Source organism: Trichosurus vulpecula, chromosome 2, assembly GCF_011100635.1.
Source record: "Trichosurus vulpecula isolate mTriVul1 chromosome 2, mTriVul1.pri, whole genome shotgun sequence".
NCBI lineage: Eukaryota > Metazoa > Chordata > Mammalia > Diprotodontia > Phalangeridae > Trichosurus > Trichosurus vulpecula.
In genome coordinates, this window is record NC_050574.1 from 119716615 (window position 1) to 119737184 (window position 20570).

General features: G+C 42.7%; 1 protein-coding gene across 1 annotated transcript in view; it reads left to right on the top strand.

Moving 5' to 3' along the window:
- The first annotated feature begins 945 nt into the window (after nt 1–945).
- The window catches only part of GUCY2F (guanylate cyclase 2F, retinal), a 56123-nt gene continuing 36498 nt past the window's right edge, over nt 946–20570 (top strand). Inside the window, exons 1-10 of the mRNA XM_036743925.1 lie at nt 946–1723; nt 4761–5062; nt 6827–7181; nt 10549–10633; nt 11138–11228; nt 11343–11471; nt 12636–12716; nt 14926–15102; nt 16392–16548; nt 18070–18219. Of these exons, the coding sequence (XP_036599820.1) occupies nt 946–1723; nt 4761–5062; nt 6827–7181; nt 10549–10633; nt 11138–11228; nt 11343–11471; nt 12636–12716; nt 14926–15102; nt 16392–16548; nt 18070–18219 (2305 nt within the window). The remainder of the gene's footprint in view (nt 1724–4760; nt 5063–6826; nt 7182–10548; nt 10634–11137; nt 11229–11342; nt 11472–12635; nt 12717–14925; nt 15103–16391; nt 16549–18069; nt 18220–20570) is intronic.

Here is a 20570-nt window from a genome sequence, read left to right on the forward strand (position 1 = left end):
CCTCATTTTCTCATTGTTTTGGTTTTGATGGCTCTGCAGGGAACATAAACAGCAAACTGTTTCTGTTCTAGCCGGAAACTCTGAAGGTTTTCCCCTCCTAGACTTATTATTTTGTGAAGGTTAACTATGCCATCTTTTGCCTCCATTCTTACCTAGCCTTTAATTAGTGAATAGGCATCGCCTCAGACAAACTGAGAGCTGAGAAAGACCTTAGCTTAAAAAGGCCAAGGTGTCCCTCTGCATCTGGGTCCTGATCTATATCTTGCCACTGGACTCTGATGACTCTGGAGGAGAGGGTGAGACTGGTGACTCTGCACAGCTCTGCTCACTTAAATCCAATTTGCTTGCAAGTCAAAACATCATCCTCCTGATGTCAATGGTCCTCTTCGAGAAGGAAGGACAAACAACAAATGAGTATCAAAAACATGTGTTGATTTCATTTGGAGGGTCTTATTGAGCTCTTCCTAGAATTTCTCTAGCTCTCCAACCTCCAAAACTGATGTCAACACATAAACTGAGATTATTTTCATGGTGGTCTTTTGCAAAATTTTATCTAAGCATTGCCACACAAAATGACTGAATGCCCTGTGAAATGTTGTTTTGTTGATTGCAACATAAAACTAACTCCTTTATCTGCTCCCCACATCACCCCAAGAAGACTTGGGGAATTATCCTTGTGCTCAGCTGCATTTTTTTTGTCTTTTGGTTTCATTTATAGTAGGAATGCCAAGGTTGGTGTGCTTCATTTCTTCCAGGATTATATCCACTTGCTGTTCATTAAACAAGGATTTTAGAGGACCAATAGGGAAGCCAATAATTATTGATGTCTTGGAAACTGCTGTTCTTGGCAAATTCCAATCCTTAGCATAGTGCCTGGTACAGAGTAGGGGTTTAATAAATGTTTGTGGATGACTGACTGATCTTTTCCCAGGACCATGGGGGACCATGACATCTGAAGCCTTTCTCTGGGATCGTCTGAATGGAAAGACCCTGGATCTTCTCTGCTTGGCCCACCAGGGCCTGTGGCTGTGGCTTCTCAGACCCTTGTGGAGTTTTCCCTTCAGCTTTTTGAGGGCCCCTTGGCTGATTTTACTCAGTGTCATGCTATGCTGTTTCCTCTTAGGTGCTCCTTTGAGTCCAAACTCAACACAGGAGGAGGACTCTTTCACTGTGGGGGTGTTGGGTCCATGGGAGTGTGACCCCCTCTTTACCAAAGCTCTCCCAGATGTGGCTGCCCAGTTAGCTATCATGAGAGCCAAGAGAGATTTCTTGTTGGAGCTGGACATCCAGCTCGATTATGTGATCCTTGAGGAGGGCTGCAATACCGCCCAGGCCCTGGCTGCTTTCCTCTCCTATAGAGGTGCTGTGGCCACCTTTGTGGGACCTTCCAATCCTGGCTACTGCCCAGCAGCAGCGCTCCTGGGCCAGAACTGGGGCAAGGCCCTTTTCTCTTGGGCATGTGGGGCCCCAGAGTCAGGAGGCACGTTGGTCCCCACTTTGCCCTCCACCATCCATGTCCTATTGGCTGTCCTGAGGCACTTTGGCTGGGCTCATGTGGCTGTCATCTCCTCCCACCAGGATGTCTGGGTGGACACAGCCCAACAGGTTACCTCAGCCCTCAGGACTCATGGGCTACCTGTGGGGCCTGTAACCTCTCTGGGGCCTGGAGGCCAGGGAGCTGTCGGAGCCCTGAAGCAGCTTCAAGACACAAGTAGGTTGAAGGGTGAGTAAGTTTATGGCCTGTTCCCTCCTCCATGGTGTAAGACTGTTCTTTATTTTGAGGCAGAGGCAAACATCCTCCAAACTAAATAATACATGGACTATCTTCCTCAATATTCTGATGTAGGCTAGATCATAGCACCGTTAGTGAATGCAGAATATGTTGAATGACTGAACTCAGAGACTACTCAATAATGGGTCAAAGTCAACAGTGCAGTGTTCCAATGATCTATCCTTGGTTCTTCAGTCAACATATTAATCAATGATTTAGATGAAGACATTAATGGCCTATCAGATTTGTGGGTGACATGAGAAACTTGGAGCGATGGTTAATATGTTGGATAACAGAATCACAATTTTAAAAGATTTCAATAGCCTAGAAATGACAGACTGAATATAATTGGATAAAATTTAAAGAGAATAAATATAAATCCTGCACTTGGGTTAAAAAAATCAACTATACAAGTACTAGATGGAAGAAACATCAGTCGGTCAACGAGGAAAAGACCTGTTTTAGTGTGCTGAGCCGATAGTGTAATATGGAAGCCAAAAGGCTGTATTAAGAAAGGGAAGCCCAGAGACTTGAATAAGGAAGGTGATAATCTCATTGTCCTCTGACAGTTCACATCTGAAGTGTCATGCCCAGTTCTGGGCACCAGGCTTCAAGAAAGTCATCAGGCAAGCTAAAGTCTTCCAGAGGAGGGAGATAAGAATGGAGAAAAGACTAGACACCAAGTCAAATCAAGTCATGCCAGCAAGTGATTAATAATTGTCTACTACGTGCCTGATACTGTGCTAAGTACTGGAGATACAAATTAAAAAAAAATAGTTTCTGCTTTAAAGGAGCTCATGGGGAAGGCCGCATACAAATTGCCCATGTACAAACAAGATATAGGCAAGATAAATTGGAGATAATATTGAAGCATTAAGGGGGATCAGAAATGGGTGCGTATTGAAGGTAGGATTTTAGCTGAGACCTAAAGGAAGCCAGAGAAGCCAGGATATGGAACTGAGGAGGGAGAGAGTTCCAGGGATGGGAGACAGCCAGAAAAAAAGTGACATGAGTATAATAACAACTTAGATTTGAAGATCTTTCCCACCCATTAATAGGCCATGTGACCTGCTTACATCACAGGAAGCCTAAGTCACATGTGGTGAGAGAAGCTTGTTGAAAGGAAAAGTGTGTCACAGGAAATGCTGAGAGAGCAGTTAGAGCTAAGGGAAAGAACAGATGTGCTGGCTGTGCTGTGTGTGATTTGTCAGTGGCAAGGCCCCAGCCAGGGGTGGGAAGGTTATGGGATGGAGTGGTTCTGTGTGTGATATTGTGTATTGAATTCTTCGCTGCTGTGATGGCTTGGGCTTACTGGTTTTGGGACCTGGTTCTCTCTGGTGTTTGAATAAATGGTTTGCTTCTTCTACCTTCTATATGGAGAGTCTCTTATATTTTGCGATACAGAACCACGTAGGCATATTAACAATTATCATCTATATTGTGATTATTGCCTTGCTAATATAATGAGATAGAACAGTGTTCTAGAGTAAGTGAGGGTGAAAGGAGCAAGAAGGAAGTAGCCTGGAAAGTAAGAAGACTAGACAGTAGGAAGGGGACAGATTATGAAGGGTTTTAAAGGCCAAACAGGATTTTATTTTTGATCTTGGAGATAATAGAGATCCATTAGAGTTTATTGACTAGCTGGTGACATGGTCAGACCTACAGTTTAGGAAGATCAATTTGACAGCTGAGTGGAGGAGGATGGACTGGAGTTGAAGCAGAGAGACTGACTAGCAGGTTATTGCAAGAGTCTAGACATGAAATGATGAGGACTGCACCAAGATGACAGACCCAAGAGAGAAGGGCAGGACATCTAGTGATAAGCTGAAAGAACTGGCTATATTTGGAACAAGATACTAAAGGGGATTATAACTTTCTTCCAATACTGGAATTGCTGTTATATGGAAGACAGATAACCCTTGTTCAGCTTGACCCTAGAAAGCAGAATCAAGCACAATGGGAAGAAATTGTAGAGAGATAGATTTCTACTTGCTTTAAGGAAGGATTTCCCAAATTTGGTGCTTCCTCAAAAGAGGGATGAGGGCAGCTAGGTGGTGCAGTGGATAGAGTGTTGGGCTGGGAGTCAGGAAGACTCATCTTCTTGTGTTCAAATCTGGCCTCAGATACTTACTAGCTGTATGACCCTGGGCAAGTCACTTAACTCTGTTTGCCTCAGTTTCCTCATCTGTAAAATGAACTGGAGAAGGAAATAGCAAACTACTCCAGTTTGTTTATCAAGAAATTCCCAAATGGGGTCATGAGGAGTTGGACATGACTGAAAAGACTGAACAACAACAAAAGAAGGCTGAGCTGGCTCAGGAGCTTAGAGTTTTCTTTCACTGGAGGTGCTTCAGCAGTGGAGGTTGGATGGTCGTTTGTTTTAGGGGTGGCATAGAAGAGATTTCTGTCCAGGTGCAGGTTGGATTCTCCATCCTCTGCACTACCTCTGACTCTGAGGTCTAGGATGATATGATCCTTTTAACTTGTAGTAGGCTATTGGAGTTGGAAGGAACCTTAGACATCATCACTTCCAACCCATTATTTTATATATGAGAAAATTGAAATGAAAGAGGTGAAAGGTCTTTCCTAAGATTATGTAGTGCATTGGCGGTATGATCAGGATAGGATTTGAGCTCTACAAACTCCATTTTGGGGTTTAATCCAACCACTCCCTGAGAAAAAATCTCCTCTGTGATACTTTTGCTGTCAGGTTTTTTTCCTTCTTTTTTTGTATTTTTATTTTTTTATTTTTGACAAATATTAAAACTTAAATACATAATAATAAAAGAAAAAGAAACATTATAAAACAAATATTAATTTAAATATAAAAGAAAAGAAAAAACATGTCATGTGCACAGCAGAACATAGGAGAGGATTCAAAATATATAGCAATAATATATCATTTCAAGAATGCCTATATATTTTTTTTCCTTCTTGGATCTATGGGGTGGCCTTGGGCCTTATGTCCTTTTGCCTCTTTGCTTTGCAGTGGTGGTGATGTGCATGCACTCGGTTCTCATTGGTGGCTCAGAGCAGGCAGTCCTGCTTGCCCAAGCTCATGCACTTGGCCTGACTGATGGCAGGTATGTCTTCATCCCCTACGATGCCCTGCTTTATGGGATGCCCTATCGCAACCGGTCCTACCCAGTGCTGAGGGATGGTGGTGGCCTTCAGGAAGCGTATGATGCTGTGCTGACAATCAGTCTGGAGTCTGGTACAACTGACTTCGATGGAGCCTTCTCAGCTGCAAGGAAGAGTGGGGAAATCACTGCTGACACAGAGCCTGAGCAAGTCAGTTCCACCCCATGGGGGTTAACTAACAGCATATGGGGAGCAGAGATCCCTCTGCTCCCTACCATCTAGCTACACAACTTCAGGCTCTCCACACCCCCAAATCCCCACCAAAGTGTGTGTGTGTGTGTGTGTGTGTGTGTGTGTGTGTGTGCATACACACACACCTATATGTGACTTGCCAGTGTATGTGCTATTTGGTGTGTTAACTCTTTTTTCTCTTCTTCTTCTTCTTCTTCTTCTTCCTTTTTTCCTTTTCTTCCTCTTTTTTCTTTCTTTCTTCCTTCCTTCTTTCCTTCTTTCCTTTCTTTTCTTTTCTTTTTTTTTGCCTTTCTGAGACTAGGATTTCTTTTTTCCTTTTTCTTTGATAGACAGCTCATATTGGAACCAGGGAGACCTAGGTTAAGTCCCGCATCTCATACATTTTGCCTGTGTGATCTTGGGCAAGGAACTTAACCTCTCAATGCTCTAAGATTGATTCCTTAAAAATATAAACTGCAGAGCTGGTGCTGATATGCATTGGTGGAGGGGATTTACCTATCTGGGAGTTCTCTATACCCAAAAAATCATAGGTCCCAGTCTCTATCCCTATGTCTTTCATTCACCCTTTTGGTGGGAGTGTGTACTTTTTTTGTCTCTTTAGTCTTCCCCATCTCTTCTATCTCTCTAAAGCCAGAGGAAGAGGGCTTGGTTTCATCTCTTTCTATCTCTGTCTCTTCCTTTGTCTCTGTGTCTCTGTTTGTCTGCCTACGTGTCTGGCAATTGATTTGCCTCTGTCTCTCTCTTACCAAGCTGCTGGGAAAGGAAGGAAGAGTTTGAAATGGAGGCAGGGGAATGAGGAGTGAGGTTTCTAATGTTTCTAGTTTCTATAATGAGGAGAGATAGGCTGGAATTTTCTTTTGTATTAAATGGTTTATCTGGTGTTGCCATTAATCATGTTCATAGAACAAATGCTAACTAACCCTATCCACTCAGCTCCCTGTATCTTTTTCATATTGGAGATTAGAAAATGGATTTAGGGGCAAGAGCTTGGGAATGGGTCCGGGAGGGGAGAAGGTGGGGAAGGAAAAAGAATAAACATTTATATAGTACCTACTATGTACCAAGCACTGTCCTAAGTACTTTTTACAATTATCTCATTGGTAAAATTTGACGATAGAGTAGAGGTGTTAATGATGATGACACGATAAAGATGATAATGGTGGCAGTGGTCATCATTGGGTGGCAATTAGGGTGTGGTGGTGATGGTGGCACTGATGCTGAAAGTTACAACAATAGTGATGATGGTGGTAGTGGTGGTAATGATGGCGGCTATTGATTCCAATGATGGTGGTAATCATGATAACCATGATGAGTATTAGTGGTGATGGTGGTGATGATGATTGTAATGATGATGGGTATTGTGATGATGATGGTGACAGTGATGAGTGTTAGTGATCATGGTAGTATTTATGACAGTAGTGATGATATTATGTTATGACATTAGTGATGATAGTAATAATGGTATGGATAATGATGATGGGGATGATCATTGTAATGGTAATAATAGTGATGGAGATGGGGAGAATGGTCCTGAGGGTCCTAATGGTCCTTATGAGAAGATGAGGTCAAACCAACCAAAAAGGATACTTAGAAATAGTAATAGTGATAAAGCTGATGACAATGAATATACAAGGCTTAAATCCCTTGATTTTTGCGTAGCCTAAGCCGGGAAAACTTTTCTTAGTATCTGCTGGACTAGTAATACTGCCTTTTATCCTACAGGTGTCCCCACTCTTTGGGACTATCTATGATGCCATCTTTCTTCTGGCCAATGCTCTGAATCACTCTAAGAAACAAGGGGGTCAGCTCTCAGGAAAACACATTCAGGATTATGTTACGTCTCTGGACTTGGCTGGCTTTAGCCAGAGGATCCAGACAGATGAGAGGGGAAATAGATTGGCCAGCTATGTGATCTTGGACACAGATGGTCAGAAGAACCAGCTCATTCCAACCCATTTGCTGGACACATCCACTCAATTAGTACAATCACTTGGCAGACCTATTCACTTTCCACAAGGAGAACCACCTCCCCCTGACTCTAACTGTTGGTTTGATCCAGATACTCTGTGCACAGAAGGTAATTCTTTTACTTATTCAATGATTTCATTATTCTCTCAACCAGTATATATTAAAAATGTCTTCTATATGCACAGCCCTATGCTTTATCACACTGTGGAGGAAACAGAGGAAGAAAGAAACACAATCCTTGCCTTTGGGGAACTTGCATTTTAGTTGGGGACTCAAAATTGACACATGAGAAACAGACATGCAAGAATCACACACAAGAAACTCAACTGGGGGATTCAGATTCTGAGTTCTAGGGAGTCCCAGAAGAAGGAAAGCTCACCAAGGCCCAGAATAGTTAAAGCTTTCTTGAGAAAGTAGGATTTGGGCTGGGCCATAAAGACAGGGAGAATTTGATTAAGCAGAGAGACACGATTGAGAAAGTTCATTCCAGGAAGAGGAAAGCATGTACACAAAGGCACAGAGGATATATTTAAGTCAGCAAGGAAGGCAGGAATCCTCACCAACTGAACTGTTGTCCACAAAGGGAGATAACATTAGTCAAGAAAAAAGGACATATTTAAAAATAAATGCTTCAATACCAAATAGGCTTCATGGTGGAGGGAAAGGGGAGGAAGGGAAAGATGTGAAAATAGAAGAGGAAATCAAAATCACATGGGAGAATGATGAGACACTTGTCATCCCTATAATCTTGTGGGCTACTGGAGTGTACCTAGGACAGGATGCCTTCCAGGGAGCCTACACATGATAAGCTTATAGCCTAATATCTTTATGTAATTACAAAAAGCATTTATTTATCCCCTTGCACAATAATTCATAGACTATTAACTATAAAAGCATAATAGTGGGATCATAACTTGGCCCTGGGCTGTTTCTCTCAGAATCCCATTGAAAAAAAAATGAGCATGACATAATAAGAGCCACAATGCAACAACAGCAACTGGCATGCACATAACAGTAAAGTTTTCAAAGTGCTTTAGATAATATTATCTTTGAGCCTCAGTTTTCTCATCTGTAAAATGTAATCTCTCAGGGGTCTGCTGGCTCTGACGTTCTATATTCTCCAGAGAATGCTAACTGCATCTAGCATTTATACAGCATGTTCAGGTTTGGGAAACACTTTATTTCTGTCATTTCATTTGATCCCCACAACAAAGCTGTGATATCGTTGTGGCTGTTGTCTGTCCTTTATTCTGGAAGAGGATCAGGACATGGGGAGGTGATGCCTTGAAAATGCAAATGAATTGGATTTCAGTGAGGGAGGGCTGTGCAAAGTCACCAGCCTCACTTTCTCCTCTGGAGCCATCTGGGCCAGATTTAGATCAGGATGACTAGAGATTGTCCTGGATGCAGTGAAAGAACTTGGCCTTTTAGAGCTAAGGTCTTAAACAGGACTCAGTTTGACTGAGGCAACACCCATCCGATGATTAAGGCTAGGTAAGAGATGAAGTACTGTCATTATACTTACTTTACAGATGAGCAAAACTGAGTTAAGTGGCTTGCCTAGCGTCTAATAGCTAGTTAGTACCAGAGGGGTTGTTCTAACTCAGGTCTTCCTGATGCCAATTTCATCCTTCTATCCACAATCCACTTTGTTTTAGGTTCTTTCCAGCTTTGACATTCTGTGTTTTAGACTCTAAGGACCCTTCCAGCTTTAACCTTCTGTATTCTAAGGTCCCTTCCAGATTTAATATTCTATTTTTCTAAGGGCCCTTCTAGCTTTGCCTTGCCATGGTTTCTGTTCTAAGGAATTTCCCCAGCTTCAATATACCACATGTCTATTGAACAGAACACTAGTTCTTGACCCCTGCACTTGGTAACAATGGAAGACATCTCCAGAAACAACTAGATCCCTTGGGGCATAAATTCTGCATAGCTTTTTATTAACATAGGGTTCCTAAGGGCTAAAGCTGTCTGCCACACATTTCTGATGCACATTCTTATAAAACCCCCCTGCTCTCCTTTCTCCCATCCCCCAAGGCATGCTATAGGCTCATTGTAATATATTTAAACATATTAATGTACTCTGATTTCTCCAAACTCCCCCATATAGACTTTATGAATTTTTCAATGGGGAAGAGGCAATTCTTTCTGTTTAAAGGGTTGGTTGTCTCCACCATCCATAATCCCCTGCCAGCCCCACACCTTACCAGGACAACTCCTAGTCAAAGAATGTTCGCTTTTCTATAGGGATATGATTCTCTGAGCAAGCACAGGTGTAGCCAAGCCCCTCAAGAATAGCCTTGGGGGTGGGGGACTGACAGAGAGCATTTATAATGATCTTCTAATTTACATCTGTAAAGTAGGAAGTGAAAGTATTTATCATTGCCATTCTAAAGATAAGAAAGTAGGCTTCAGTGAGGGTAAGTGACTGGTCCGAGTCTCACCGCTTGCAAGTGAAGGAGTTGGGAGAATTTGAATACAGGTCTCCCGTTACCAAATCCTGAGATTTTCTCACTAGACCACAGTTACCTTCACTGAATCAGCCCTGGCTTTTGCCCACTTTCCCCTGGTTCATTCACCACAACACTAGCCAGGTTGTACGTCAATATATCAAGGACCTAACCTGTTGGTCCCTTACAGTCTTAGGAGTTTTGTGAGGCTCAGGTGATGTGACTTACCTGTGGCTACATAGCTAGTAAGTGTCAAAGGAGGGATCAGAACCCAGGATCTTCCTAACTCCAAGCCCTACACTCTATGCACATCTTTGATCCCTTGGTTGCCATGACAAAACGGGGATTTTTAACTTTGTGACCTTGGTTGGGCGACCCCGCTTCCCTTCTGTGGGTTCTCGGTGTTACCTTATATGAGGGTGGTGCTGAGCAGTACCTTCAAGATGTCAGAAAATTGGTAGATCGAAGAGAAGTCTCATTCCTTCCATGTCCATCTCAATTCAACTAGCCCTTCTAGATGGCTTTTCAGGAAACCCTGAGGGACAGGTGGGCTGGTCCAAGCCTGCAGGGAGAAATTGGGTCTGAAAGAAGCAGGTTCTCTTTGCTGTGCTTTCTGCTCCCAGCACTAGGACCACACACATCAAACCTCTACATAGAGCAGCAGAAACTTCATGAATAAGGTCCTCTTTAAGTTCCCTCCTCCAGGGACTGGAATCACAGAATGTTAGAGCTGGAAGGACTCTTAAAATGATCCAACCTCCTTCTCTTACAGAAGAGAAAACAGGCCTAGAGAGAGGAAGTGATTTATCCAAGGTCACACATTAAATTAGTGGCAGAGCTGAACCCAGAATCCATTATCTCTTGACTCCCAAGTCAATCACAATAGCTATTTTATCACGGCTACCCACAGGGCAGCAACTTAGCCACAGATGCAGGCCCAAATAGCCCTCCCCAAGTCCCACGTTCTTTGGGCTCTTCATGGATATTCATGCCAAATGACCCCTCTGTTCTCTGGTCTCTCTGCAGATGGGTGGTCCTTGGTTCCCCTCTTGGCTCTGATATCTGCATCTACCCTAGTGCTTGGAGGCCTGGGGCTCATTTACCTCATCAGGTGAGAATTCTCAGGTGGAACTAAGACCTTGCATGTAAAAGATGACTTCTTCATCCCTTTTAAGGATCCCCTTTTCATCTGCCTCAACATTTGCCTCATTGACTTATACAATGTCAGGACTGGAAGGGACCTTAGAATAGTTAGGGATTTAAGAGATCTTAGAATGGAGAATTTCAGACTTAGAACAGACCTGAGAACATCCGATGTTAAAACTGAAAGGGACCTTAGAACACAGAGTGTAGTGTCAGAATACAGAACGTGAATTATCAGAGCTTGAAGTGATTTTAGAATATAGAATGTAGAATGTTAAAATTAAAAGCAAGAGGCAGAATCTTAGAATATAGAATCTTAGAGTTGAAATGGACTATAGGACAGGAAAAGAAATTGAGAACATAGAATTTCAGAGCTAGAAGGAGACCACAGAACACAAAATGTCAGAACTGGAAGGGGCCTTAAAGTAGAGAACACAGAATATTCAAGCTGGAATGTCTTTCCCACAATCAGGACTCTGCAGTTCCGGCCTGGAGGAGGCCCTGACAAGATTATGCTGACCCTGGTAGACCTCACCTTCACCCATCCTCGACTGAGCCAGAGGGTAAACTCAGCAGCTCGCCCAGGGGCTCTAGTGGTGAGGGCTGGGGTGGGGACCGTGGCTGTTACCCCAGTTGTCCTGAGGGGTTGGTTCTGACCCATGTCCTGGCCTTCCCAGAAACTCACCTTGGACACCCTCAGCAATTCCCGGAGCCCCTCAGATGGCAAAAGCCTCAACTCAGAGGTCCAGTCTCCAGGGAGGGTCCTCCCAGCCACACCAGAGACTTCCAACATGGCCTTGTACCGGGTGAGACCTCCCATCGCCAGTCCTGCGGGGGGAGCATTGTGTGAGCAACACTCTTAGAGTCTCTCAATGACACTATTACTGCCATTTCACAGATGGGGAAACTGAGGCTCAGTCAGGTAAAATGACTTGTCCAGAGTCATAGAGATTTTAAGTATCAATCATAAACATTTATTAAGTGTCTACTATGTGAGAGGCCTAAGCTAAGCGCTTTACAAATATTCTCTCATTACAACCCTGTGAGGTAGGTATTGTTATTATCTATCCCCGTTTTACAGATAAGGAAACTGAAACATACAGAAGTTAAGTGACTCGCCCAGGGTCACAGCTAGTAAGGCTGGATTTGAATTCATACCTTCTTGACCCTGAGTTCAGCACTCTAGCCACTGCACCACCTAGCTGCCTCAATTTTAGGATAATAAGATTTCAATAATCAATGATCTTATTAGTATGAGTCCTTTACCCGCTGATACAGATCAAAGACTTTGAGTTGCTGCGGCTAAAAATCTCCATCAGCTGGGGTGGCCAACTCCCAGGTGATGAGCCTTGGGTTCATCCTCCCCTCTTTGATCTCATTCACCTCACCTATCCCATTTGTTGCCAGATCTTACTTTGTACATTCACATCTCTTGTGTACGTTCCTTCTCTCCACTCCACCTTCTTTCTTGTACTACCCTAGTTGAAGACCTCATCACTTCATACTTGGACCATGGCAATGGCCTGCTGGTTGGTTTGTCTGCCTCAAGCCTCTTCCTGGTCCAGTCCATCTTCCACTTAGCTGCCAATGTGATTTTCCTAAAACACAGGCCTGTCCGGGTCACTCTCCAACCCCTTTAATGAGCTCCAGGGTCTCCTTGTAATTCCCAGGGAGTTCTAGGGTTAGTGGAAGGAAGGGGGTATATAGAAGAGATGTGGTGAAAGTACAAGTGATGAGATCTGGTCACAGATGGCATACGTGGGGTGAACAGAAGAGGATGGCCCCAAGATTCATCACTAGAAGGTTAGTCATCCCATGTCATGACTACATAGGTGATAACTATGTTTTTGGACACAGTTTGAATGCCAGGAGTCTTGATAAGGACCCACCAACTCAAGACTTAGGTGCCCAGGCAGGACATCTCTTTGGGAACGCTGGGCCTCGTGAACCATGCTGCTCTCTGTCAACAGGGAGACTGGGTTTGGCTGAAGAAGTTCAAGGCTGGGACATCCCCTGAGCTCCGTCAGAGTTCTGTGAAGCTACTGAAAAAGGTACCACTGAGGAGGGGCACTCCCCAGGCATGATTTCTGGGGGGGGGCAGGGATGGGGAAAGAGTACTTGGGGAAACCTAAACTCCTGGTCGAATCATGGAATTGGCTTTGTTTGGTGTGTGCATGTGCATGTGCATATGCATGTATGTATGTGCATGTGAGTGTGCATGTGCGTGCCTTGCATGAACATGTGTGTGTGTGCATGTGAGTGTGCTGGTACATTGTGTATGCATGTGCATGTGTGCACGTGTGTGTGTGGGGGGTGATCCCTGTGTATAGAGGGAACTTCTGCCAAGGTACTGGAGTAGTCTCAATAATTTGCTAGTTTCCTTTTCTCTAAAAAAGTCCTACTTATGATAGGAAGTTCTGGTCTATGAACTAGAGACACCATCATCTTCAGCACCAGTATATAGAAGCCATTGCACTAGTCTTGAAGTCAGAAAGATCCAGGTTCAAGCCTCACTTCTAACATGTCCTGTCTGTGTGACCCTGGGTAACTCACTTAACTTCTCAATGCTCTAGACAACTTTCTTTTCCATTTTTTAAAAATAAATTTTAGTGATACATTTTGGTTTTTATAGACAAAAATCTCCTAGGGTTCCTTCCTTTCCCCTCTCCCAGAGAGCTATCCCTTATAACAAATAATATTTTACAAGATAGAAAAAGAACAAGAGGAGGAAGAAAACAAAAAAAATCAGCAAATCCAATAAATACACTGAAAAAATTTGAAAAGCCAGGCATGTATTGCTTGCAATCCAGGAGGCTGAGGCTAATGGATTTCTTAGGCTCAGGAGTTCTGAGCTCAGTCAGCTTAGCCAATCAGGTGTCCACACTAAGTTTGGCACCAATATGGTGAACACCCCAGGAGTGGTGGGCCCCCAGACTGCCCAAGGAGGAGTGAACTAACTCAATAGGAAACAAAGCATGTCAAGGATCCTATATCTATCAGAATTTGATCAGGACTATTGAATAGACTTTGAACTTCTAGCCTGGTCGAGATAAGGAGACCCAGACTTAAAAAAAAATCTGCAAATATATGCAATGCTCTATCATGTGGAACAAGTACTTTTGCAAAGGATGGAGGGGAGTTGTCTTTTTGTGTAGCCAAGCTTGTTCTTTATAATTTTGCAGTATTCCATATTGGTCATTTTGTGGCTGTTGTTCTTTCCATTTACGTTGTTATAGTTACTGTGTATGTTGTTTTCTTGGCTCTGCTTACCTCATTCTGCATCAGTTCATGTAGATCTTCTCACACTTCTCTGTATTCATCACGTATATCATTTCTTACAGCACAGTGATATTACATTACATTCATTTACCACAATTTGTTCAGCTATTTCCCAGTGGATAGGTATCTACTGGTAGCTACCAGTTCCTTGCTACCACAAAAAGTGCTGCTATAAATGTTAGTGAATATGGAGACTATATTCTTATCAATGACTTCATTGGGATAGATGTCTAGACAACTTTCTAAGACTATGAGTTTCAAAAAAGGTGACAGACAGCCTGTATTGGTAAAGGGAATTTTCCCCCCTTGAGAATTCTCTATATCAAAGAAATTACAGATCCAGCCCTAGCCCTAGCTCCGTGAACAACAGTATTTCTATGAGCATATTTTCTATGACTTTGGGAAGTGACTTTCCATTTCAGATTCTCAATCTCTTTCTCTGTACAGTGAGGAGATGGAACTAAGAGTTTTTGGCAATTAAGAGATCATTAGTAACTTTGGAGAAAGAAGTTTCAGTGGAATGATGAGGGGGAAAGCCAGACTGGAGAGAGATAAGAAGAAAATGAGAGGAAGGAAAGTAGAGATATGTATTGTAGATAGCCTTTTCAAAGAGTGTAGCCATCAAAGGGAGGAGAGATATGAGAAGATAGCTAGTGGGGATGGACAGATCAAGAGGGTTTTTTGAGCATGGGAGAGACATGGGCAAGTTTGTAGGCAGTTGGGAGGCAGCCAGTAGACAGGGAGAGATTGAAGGTAAGTGAGAGAGTGGGGTTGACAGAGCGGGTAATCTGCTAGGGAAGATAGGATGAAATTGGATCAGCCCATTTCTAAGGTGCCTTACAACTCTAGGTCTGATGACTTTATGACTGGAGGGTTTCTAAAATCATTCTAACTCTGACATTCTAAGCTAATTAGGGCAGGAGAGACCTCAATTGCTTCCCACCAGTATATTCCATGTTTCGTCCTCTCTTGCTGCTACAGATGAGGGACCTGAGACACGAGAATGTGAATCTCTGCCTGGGCTTCTTTACTGATCTGGGTGTTTCTGCCATTGTGTTTGAGCACTGTTGCCGGGGCAGTTTGGAGGACCTGCTGAAGAATGAGGCTCTGCGGCTTGACTGGACTTTCAAATCATCCCTCCTGATGGATTTGATTAAAGTAAGGGAAATGATTCTTTAGGTGCCTGTGGTCATGGCCCCCAGGTCAATGGTCAACATTGTGAAGAAGAAAATAGGATGGTGCTTAATGGTCAGGTGTGAGCATTTGTTTATATAGGAGAGATTTTCTTCTACACCCTCCCCCCAAGTTAACGTAGTAAAGAAAGGTCCAGAATGTCATCACAGGATATTAATAAGATATAAACTGAAAAAGATACACAAATTCCTTGATCCATTTGTGAATACTAACAGACACCTCTGACTGAGTCAAGGGAACAATGTGATGGACTGAGCTAATGAAATAGCCACTCTTCTAAAGGATTTAAATGGTGAGGCATTGGAAAAAATCAGCACTTATGAGTGTGGGAGAGATTTTTAGCTGGTAGCTACATTGTGGGGGCTTATCCAGAATAATTTTGAGGTCCTGTATGCATTTGCAGAGACCCATTGGAGAGAATTTCCATCCAGAACTTTCCTTCTTGAATACTCTAATTTTTCAGGAATTTATTCTTTGTTCGCTTTTACTATGATCACACAGCCTATTTTCCAGTGCATTTCCTTTACAAATCAGACCACTTCTTTATTGAATGCTTATGTATTGCATTATTTTGTCTATCATGACCATCAAAGCTAATATGAGCAATATAGAGTTTGTACCATTAGAAATGTTGTGTCCTTAGCAATTCACCAAGAGCATGCTATGGGAGTTCATTCATATTCAGTATTTGGTTCTTTTAAACTTTTAAGCAGATCTTATTTTGACATGACAGCAGATAACTTATCTGAGATCCTTATGGACTATAGGTCCAAAGGGTAGAGTTTGTGCATTAATCCAGAAATCCTGAATAATCAGTCCTAAACTCTTAAGTCCTTTTGGGAAGCCCCACAATCTTTGCAGCTAGTATGTAGTAGAGCCAGGATCCAAAGCCAGGTCCTTTCACTGTGAATCCAATGCATTTCTCCATGAGCATAATTATCTCAGTAGAGAGCATGTTCTAATTGGAAGGGCCCTAGCTAGAATGGGAATCAGAAGACCTGTTCTTATCAGGGTTCTGGAACTAAATTTGGACAAGTCAGTTACCTTCTGTCACTTACACATCTGTAAAATGAGATTATCCTGGGTGGTCTGGAAGGCCAGTTTCACCGGTAGTATCATACATTTCACTCCAAATTACTCTCTCCCCTCCTTGAGACTCTACCATTATATGGGGTGTGAGGCATGCTGGGCTTGAAGGTCCTGTGTCAGCTCCACAGCATATTACAGGAGAGTACGTTCTCCTCATCCTCCAGGGTGTCCGGTATCTCCACCATAGGGGGTTTCACCATGGCTCCCTCAAGTCTCGCAACTGTGTTGTGGATGGGCGATTTGTTCTGAAGGTCACAGACCATGGCTATTTGGCACTCTTGGAGAGGCAGCGGATTCCTCGTTCCCAGCCCCTGCCAGAAGGTCGGTATCCACCAGGGGCCATTCAGAGCCCTTCCTCCCTTCAAAGCTATTGTGTCTAGTAGGAGGTATCTTGACCGACAGGAGGCTGAAAGACTGTTCCTTAGAGAACTCTGAACAGATAGGTATTTCTTTTTAATTTGGTGCTTAGGGCCACCCCGTAGGAACTACAAGCAGCATGTTATAATTCATGAGATGATGTAGACCGGTAATCATAACCCTTCTACCCAAATATCTCCTTTACTCATCTTGTATAATTTCTTAAAATTTTACTCTTCAATCATTTGGATGGATATTTTGGAGGACTCAATGAAAAAGTGTTCAATGACTCAGTCTAACAAACATGTATCAAGTACTTATTGCATGCCAATCCTTGCTCTAATCTGAAGGAGATGGAGAGTTTAGATTAGATCCCCCTCCCTACATTTAACTCATAGTCTATTAGGGAGCCAACATAAGCACAAATAACTATAATGCATAACAATAACACATATTACATGCTACTGGGGAGAAGGGATCAGGGAAGGCTTCCCAAAGGACATTGTGGGCTCCCTATAAAAAGTCTGGTTCCCTTAATGCTTATGTCTAGTTCCATGTTCCTCTTAGGTGCCCCATTGATCTTCATCATAACTATCATCATCATTATTATTCATGCTGTTGCCTCCTCTTCATAGGTTTCAATTAATTACTGTGAGTCATAGTGGATAGAGTGATGGACATGGAATCAGAAGACCTGACTGAGTTCAAGTCTTGCCTTTGACAAATCCATGACCCTCAACTTCCTCATCTGCAAAATGGGTGTACCTTCCAGGGCTGCCATGAGGATAAAATGAGATATTTTTAAAGGGCTTGGTAAACCTTTAAGTGTTATACAAATGCTAGCTATTATTATTCTTTCAACCAATAAACCCTAACCTTATGATCTATAGAGCTAGAGTAATAAGGAACCTTTGACAACATCTAATCCAATCTCCTCATTTTTAATGAGAAAAAAATGAGAACGCGAGATGTGAGGTGATATATGTACTACCTCAGAGAGGCAGTGAGTGGAAAAGCTGGGATTCGAACTCAGGTCCTGTGATTCTAAATTCCTCTTGTTTCCACTGCCCCATGCTGAGCTTCCTTCCCTATAATGGACCTATACTTAAGTGCTAATGGGAAGACAGAAATCCCTCATCACGTAAAGTTTGTAATCTAGTAGGTGGGATAAGCTTAGGGAGCACCTTGCCCACTTCCTTGAAATTATAGAAAGTTGGAACTGGACATTCGTTTAGAACACTGAACAGTTAGTTCCATTCCATGGAACATGGAATGCTAGAATTTTGAATTTTAAAGCTAGAAGGAATCTTAGAGACCATTTAGTCCATATCACTCATTTTATAGGGGAGACCTGGGGAAAGAAAGTAAGTTTCACAAGGTGGGTCAACTAGGCAGTGTCAGAGCTTAGGCTCGAACAAGGGTTTCCTGATGGCCAGCCCAGTCATCTTTCTACCCTGTCCTATTGGTCTTCTGCCTTCTTTGCAGAGTTGCTGTGGACTGCACCAGAATTGCTCAGGGAATCTGAAGGGCCTTGGAGAGGTACTTTCAAAGGTGATGTCTACAGTTTTGCCATCATTTTGCAAGAGGTGTTGGCTAGGGGGCCACCGTACTGCACGTCAGGACTCTCTGCAGAAGGTAGGACCTCCTTATTCTCTGCCATTTTCTTACCTCTGTTCTCTGTTAGGCTAGGGGACATTCACCACCTCTCAGAGATCCAAAATGATCTCTCCCACTAATACCTCAAATGCCACCATTAGAAATCTATTCCTTCAGATTAATGCCAGTCTCGGTGACCTCTGTCCATTGTGCTGAAAAGAGCTAAACACCACTGAGAATTGGCTTGTGTCCATCTGGTAACTGACACACTCCCAGTTGTTTCTGTTGGAGGTCATTTTGAAGAGATGTCCCTTTCCTTAAAATTGGTGCCAACTGTGGGCATTGATGAATGTGACTATACTGTAATCAAGGATAGAAAAGCAGCATAGCACAGAGGACAGAGGCCTGGCCAGTCAGGAAGCCCTGCCTCAGACATATACTATCTGCATGACCCTTGGCAAGTCACATAATTTCTGAGTGCCCCCTGGCAATTCTCTAAGACTTTACATTATGGACAGTTGTCTGATCTGCATAGAGGAAGGAATGTCCGTACCTGGAGTTCCCTATGCCAACACCAAAAAGCAATAAACCAAATTCAAGGATCCATGAGAGTTCCTCTCCACTGACCAGGATCCTAGCCTCATCTCACCATAGGAGATCATGTGTTGCTATGGCTCCCTCAGAATTCACCATCTAGTGAGGAGGCTTCTCTGGTCACAAATAGGCAGGTCTGAAGATAATATGTGTCCAGTCTTATTACAGCGGAACCTGAACCCAAAGCCTTTACAATTTGGAAGGAAGGAACTCCTAGAGCTTTTCTTTGCTCCCCTGACATAGTATTTGAGCCCTCAATGACACCTTCACACAATGAGGAGGTCTTGAAGAACCTTGGTAAATATATAACAATGCAAAACAAGGACTTTGCAAATTGTAAAACACTAAAGAAATCATATTTGTTCAAAAGTGCTATTCATCCCCAGAGAAAGAACTGATGCAGTCTGAATATAGATCAAAGCATACTTTTTTAAACTTTATTTTTCTTGCATTTTTGTCTGTGTTTTCTTTCACAACATGACTAACGTGGAAATGTTTTGCATGGCTACACCTATATAACCTTTATCAAATTGCTTTCCTTCTCAATGAGGGGGAAAGGGATGAAGGGAGAGAATAGGAAAATAATTTTTTTTCTTTGCAAGGCAATTGGGGTTAAGTGACTTGCCCAGGGTCATACAGTTAGTAAGTGTCAAGTGTCTGAGGCTGGATTTGAACTCAGGTCCTCCTGACTCCAGGGCCAGTGCTCTATCCACTGCACCTCTTAGTCATCCCCAAAATTCAGAAAAAAATTGTCAAAAATTTTATTTGCATGTAATTGGGGAAATATAAAATAATAAATAATATTTAAAAGAAATTATACTTATTCAGTCATACACAAGCCACTCTGACTCATGACCATATGTATGTAAGAACTTCCATTGCTGTAATTCTTTACAATTTACAAATCCCTTTTCCCCTGACAACTCTATGAAGAAAGGAAGTTAAAGGTTATTATCACCATTTTTAGGGACAGCTAGATGGGTCAGTGGATAGAGCACTGGGCCTAGAGTGAGGAAGACCCGAGTTCAAATCTGGCCTCAGACACTTACTAGCTGTGTGACTAGCAAGTCACTTAACCTCTGTTTGCCTCAGTTTCCTCATCTGTAAAATGAGCTGGAGAAGGAAATGGCAAACCACTCCAGTATCTCTGCCAAGAAAACCCCATGGACAGTATTGGTGTGCTATGGTCCACAGTGTTATGAAGAGTCAGACATAACTGAACAACATCCCCATTTTAGGGGAATCGAGGTCCAAGTAGGTGAAATGATTTTTCCCATGGTCACACATTCATTCATTCAACAAGCATTTATTAAATACCCACTAAATGGCAGATATTGTGTTAGATTCTAAGTGACACAAAGACAAGAAGAAATAGTCTTTGTTCTCAAGGAGTTTACATTCTTTTGGGTAATAAATGTTTGAACTAGTCCTCAAACTGAGATTTCTTGCACTTAATCAGGCCTGGCATTCTTGTACTACTCCACGCTGCCATATATAGGGTATCACAAATTGTGAGGTCTCAGTAACTGGTGTCTTATGGAGGTGGAGGCAATCAGTATCTTTTCAAGCCTCTAATTATAAGGCTCTTCTGAGTTCTGACTTTTATGAAGCCTTAGGGAAGGGAGAAGGAATCCTAAAGATTCACTAATCATATTTATTATTGCTACATCCCCCTTTCTTTGATCTCTTTGAGATACAGATTTATTCCTGCTACTGCTGGGTTAAAGGGCATGAACAGTTTTATAACCCTTGGGCTGAGTTCCAAATTAGAACTATGGTCAACTTGAGGGGAGATT